A 5,737-nucleotide genomic window follows, 5' to 3' on the forward strand; every position below is an offset into this window, starting at 1 on the left:
AAAATTTGGTGACACTACTTGTATGGAGAGAAAATTCAAAGTTTAACCGACCATAAGATTTTAAATATTTCTTCACCCAGAAAGAGTTAAATATGAGATAGAGAAGGTTGTTAGAATTGGTGAAGGACTACGATGTAGATATCCAGTACCACCCTGGAAAAGAAAATGTGGTCGCAGACGCTTTGAGTAGAAAGGCGGCCCACTCTTCGGCCCTCATTACGAGGGAAGTAAGGGTACAAAGAAAATTCGAGGGAGCCAACATAGTTGTAGCGACCGAGAGAGTCATAGCATAACTGGCCCGACTTACAGTGCAACCTACACTTGGGCAAAGAGTGGTTACCTCCCAACGAGAGGAGCCAAACCTACAGAAAGTCTTAAGCCAGCTAGCTGAGAGTCTAGTAAATGGATTCTCAAAGACCTGAGATGAAGGGCTATTGTATCAGGGACGCCTATATGTCTCGACAATAGAGGAGCTAAGGAAAGAAATATTAACGAAGCTCACAACTCGCCATTTGCCATGCACCCAGGAGGTACTAAGATGTACCAAGATTTAAAACAACACTTCTGGTGGAAGAGCATGAAGAGGGACGTGGCCGAGTTTGTGAGCAAGTACTTAGTTTGTCAACAAGTGAAAGCTCCTAGACAAAAGGCGGTGGGGTTGTTGCAGCCCTTAAGCATACTAGAGTGAAAGTGGGAAAACATAGCAATGGACTTCATAGTAGGATTACCCAAAACGCTTAAAGGCTATACAATGATCGGGTAGTTGTCGATAGGTTGACCAAGTCAGCACACTTCCTACCTGGCAAAGCTACATATACAGTTGACAATTGGGCAAAACTGTATGTGAAAGAAAGAGTAAGACTAAATGGAGTCCCAGTATCTATAGTGTCGGATCGAGACCCACGCTTTACGTCAGCGTTCTAGCTCAGACTTTAAAAGGCGCTGGGTACCCGCCTCGACTTTAGTATCGCCTTTTACCCCTAAACAGATGGACAAACAGAGCGTTTAAACCAAATTCTAGAGGACATGCTACGCGCTTGCATACTAGATTTTAAGGGAAGTTAGGATTCCAAACTCCACCTGATGGAATTCTCGTATAATAATAGCTTCCAAGCAACTATTGGAATGGCACCGTTTGAGGCTCTATATGGAAAACGGTGTAGGTCTCCACTATGTTGGGACGAAGTAGGCGAGAGAGAGTTAGTAGAACCCGAGATGGTTTGACTCACCAATGAGGCTGTCGAGAAAATTCGAGCGAGGATGCATACCGTCCAAAGTAGACAGAAAAGTTACGCCAATGTAAGGCATAGAAGCCTGGAGTTTGAGATAGGAGACCCAGTATTCCTCAAGTTGACACCTATGAAAGGTGTCTTGAGGTTCAGACGTAAGGGCAAGTTAAGTCCTAAATTCATTGGATCATTCGAGATCCTAGAGCGAGTTGGTCCAGTAGCGCATAAGTTAGCCCTACCTCTAGCCCACTTAGGAGTACACGATGTATTTCACATGTTGAGGCTGAGAAAGTACATTACGGACCCTATCCACGAAATAGACTATGAACCACTCCAACTCAATGAAGATCTGAGCTACGAGGAAAAACTAGTAAAAATCTTAGCTAGAGAAGTAAAAACCTTANAGAAAATTTAAAACAACAATCTGTTCATCTCAAAAACGAGACAAAAAATCAATATATTTGTCACTCAATCTGATAAGTATGATTAAGAAAACGGACAAAACTGTATAAAACTAAAACGACAGCGCTTTGCTTGACGGAACAGAAATCACTTCCGAATCACAAACTCCTCCCCTGATCGTCGATCAACCTGCTTGATCCATTTCCCCTTTCCCTCGCCGGAACCTGAATTCCTTCCTTCCGCCGCCACGTATGCAATATCCAATCCCTGCCCCACCGGCAAAAACGCTGATCGAATCAGCCGCCGCGTTCCGTTATTGGTAACATTACTCCATCTGAAACTCGAATCGCTTCTCGAGTTCGCGTTCTTGCAGATCAAAACCGCTCCTCTGGAACTCAGATTCGCCATTTTCAGAACTCGACTGAAATTCCTCCTCTCACTATTCACCACCAGAAAATCTATCCCTACCAGTCCTCCCATCACCTCCTCCGGCTCTCTCACGATCACTTCCGGCGCCAATCCCGCTCTCTCCATCGCTCTCCAATATTCTCCTCTAGATCTCTCGTCCGGCACCACACACACGTGTCTCCCTCCGGTGTGCCGGCGAGCAACCGCCAGTCCTATACTCGTTGCAATCGCTCCGCCGCTCGACCACGTCTCGACGATGAATTGGGCGTTCCGTCCGGCCGCCATCGCCGAAATCAATTCCGCAACGCCGGATTCTGTATGGAGATCGCACTTCACAGTTCACACACAACTGAAAAACATCAATCATAAACACGCCAAAAAAAAAAAAAAAAAAACGAAACAGAACCAAAAAATGGCCGACTTTGAGAAGGGAAAAATCAGACAAAGAAACAGAGGAAAATCACAGATTCTGGGAGACAAAGAATTGGAGATGGCCTTCACTTCAAGCAAGATTTAATAGGAATGGAAAGAGACCTAAAAGTAATCTCTAAGTTAGATCTCCTTTTCTTTTATCTTCTGACAGATAGAAAAGTTATGTTAGATCTCCCTTTCAATTATTTAGATTTTGTTGATATCGGATAGAAAATCAAAATTGATTGAAAATAGCTTTGTGAATTGCATCTAATGAATCATCATTTTTAGGAGAGAGAAGATGAATGCATAATCATTTTTACTGAGGAAAATTAAAATGGATTGAAAATGACTTCTGCAATTAGACAGTCATTTCGGAGAGAGGAGAAAACAGAATAGATTGAAAATAACTACCGTTTAGTTTTTAGGAAAGAGAAGAAAGATAAAAGAAAATAGAATAGAAAATGGCTTCGGTTAAGTTTTTAGGAGAGAGAAGAAAAAAAAATTGAAAATGGCTTTTGTTAATTGATAGTCATACTAGTGAGGGAAAAACAGAATTGATTGAATATTATTTTATAATTGCATGGTCAAAGAAAAAGAAGATAGAGAGAGGAGAAACAAAAGTGGTACAACAGGGAGAAGGAGAATGGAAGAGGCGAGAAATTATTATTATTTGTAACACGAGAATATAATATTATAACAAACCATAGTTGGATTGAATGATTGAAGCACCCTGAAATAATATTGAAATATTTTCAATTTAAGTTTTACTACCCAACCAAAATTTAGAAACAATGAAAACGTGGAATTCGATTTTTACTAAGACCGTTTTAGAGCTGTATTTCACATTATTAGTTGGATTATTAATTAAAATGTGAAATGCTAACGAAAGGTGATGAACGGTTCGATATGAAGCGAACTCTAGCAACCTTTGGAGCAGCTCACGAGAAATGGGAGCTTACGTTAATTAAAATAGGGAATACTTCGGCTAAGGCCAACCAGGTAAGTGGCCTTACTATAGGATAGGCTAAATAATTGTATGAGTTATGATGATGTGTGGATTATGATGCTTGATGATATGTGCGGTATATACATATTTTGTTGAGTGACGCTTGATATGTTTGACGCACGTTGTGGCATTATGATGAGCATGATGATTGCATGATTTTTACCTTAATATGATGATGTTTTCCATATTGAGCATGCTAGATGATGATGAGTGCCATATTGCATCATGTCGTTAGATCGACGTAGGACACAACCCTAAGAGCATGAAAATGATATTAATATAAATATCCACGAGTATGCGTTACCTAGAGTAACAAAGAGATGAGACTAGAGGGTTGTGTCAGAAGAGACATTACGATGGATTTAGAGGGACCTCATGCATTTTGTATGTTCATAAGCATAGGGCTACTTCCCCTAGAGATGATGAGTGCGGACGCGCACCTTATGATGAGCGCGAATGCGCACAGGTGCGAAAGCACACAGATGAGGGTGTTCATGAGGCGCATGACACTATGGGGTTCCGCTGACCTCCGGACGTCGCTACAGATTAGCTTGACCAGAGGGTCCAGGGGGTGTGCGAGCGCCCTGGGGACTCACACTCGCACGTGTGAGTCGTGTGTAGGGAAGTACTACACATCCAATTTGTCCGAGACTGGAGGCCACCCCTAAGATGATTAGAGATAGGTCCCTATTCATGATTGCATGTGTTTGCATTAGCATGGCCCCTATAGTGGGGTCACTTACTGAGTATTCTTTGAAATACTCAGGCCGTGTGCCACATCATTTTTCAGGTAAAAGCAAGGCGCACTTGTACGGAGGACGGCGGCATCGCGAGCAGAGACTGTGGCACGTGCATAGGGTAGATTCATATTTAAATTTCTAGTCTTAAGTTAGAATAGGTTGTTTTGCATTTCATTGTTTTAAATTATTTTGTATTTGTTTTTGTTTTCTCTAAATTTCAGTATTTCATATTTAAACACGTAAGATCATGGCTGTGTTTTCCAGAGAAGAAGTTGTTTTAAACGTGTTTTTGAAGTTTACGTTATCAATTATGTTCATGTAAGAGTTATATTTCTGCATTATAGATGAGCATGAGACGTTAGTAGCGACTCTGAGTATGTGGAAATTTAGGGTCGTTACACATTTTGAACATGGTTTCTTCTAAGAGTGTTTCAGAAATACCTTATGAGTTACGGAAATGGCATAAAGATAGTTTACGTCACTTCAGGATTTGGAGATGTCCAACACGTGTTGTTGTAAAATCCCAAGAAATTAGAACGTCGTTCAAAATTATGTCTATTCGTAGGATACCCCAAAGAGACGAAAGGTGGTTTGTTTTATGACCCTCAAGAAAATAGAGTCTTTGTATCAACAAACACTACATTTTTAGAGGAAGACCACATAAAAAATCAACCTCGCAACAAACTAGTATTAAGTGAGATTTCTAAAGAAGCTACTGACAAAACAACAAGAGTTGTTGATCAAGCTGGTCCTTCAACAAGAGTTGTTGATGGAGCTGGCACTTCTGGTCAATCACATCCTTCTCAAGAGTTGAGAATGCCTCGACGTAGTGGAGGGTTATAACTCAACCCGATTGTTACTTGGGTTTGGCAGAAACTCAAGTCATCATACCTGATGATAGCGTTGAGGATCCATTGACCTATAAACAGGCAATGAATGATAAAGGTAAAGATCAATGGATCAAAGCCATGAATCTTGAAATGGAGTCAATGTACTTCAATTCAGTCTGGGAACTTGTAGATCAACCAGATGGGGTAAAACCTATTGGTTGCAAATGGATCTATAAGAGGAAACGAGACCAAACCGGTAAGGTACAGACCTTTAAAGCACGACTAGTAGCAAAGGGTTATACCCAAAGAGAGGGGGTGGACTATGAAGAAACCTTCTCACCTGTTGCTATGCTTAAATCAATTAGAATACTCTTGTCTATTGCCACATTTTATGATTATGAAATTTGGCAAATGGATGTTAAGACAGCTTTTCTAAACGGCGATCTTGAAGAGAGTATCTATATGGCTCAACCAGAGGGGTTCATTGAACAGGATCACGAGCAAAGGGTTTGCAAGCTTAAAAGATCCATTTATGGGTTGAAGCAAGCATCTCGATCCTGGAACATAAAGTTTGATACTGCGATCAAATCTTATGGCTTTAAACAGAATGTTGACGAACCTTGTGTTTATAAAAGGATAGTCAACTCTACAGTAGCTTTCCTGGTGTTGTACGTTGACGATATCCTACTCATTGGGAATGATGTGGGA

At 41.0% G+C, this 5,737-nt stretch overlaps 1 protein-coding gene across 1 annotated transcript; it reads right to left on the reverse strand.

Annotated features, from left to right (window-relative positions):
* Positions 1 to 1,654: 1,654 nt before the first annotated feature.
* LOC111780476 lies at positions 1,655 to 2,378 on the reverse strand (the record flags this gene model as incomplete). Its single annotated transcript, XM_023660897.1, has 1 exon — positions 1,655 to 2,378. A coding segment is annotated over one exon (600 nt), but the record flags the coding sequence as incomplete, so codon positions are not given.
* Between the last annotated feature and the right edge of the window lie 3,359 nt (positions 2,379 to 5,737).

This window comes from Cucurbita pepo, chromosome LG18 (genome assembly GCF_002806865.2).
Source record: "Cucurbita pepo subsp. pepo cultivar mu-cu-16 chromosome LG18, ASM280686v2, whole genome shotgun sequence".
Classification (NCBI taxonomy): domain Eukaryota; kingdom Viridiplantae; phylum Streptophyta; class Magnoliopsida; order Cucurbitales; family Cucurbitaceae; genus Cucurbita; species Cucurbita pepo.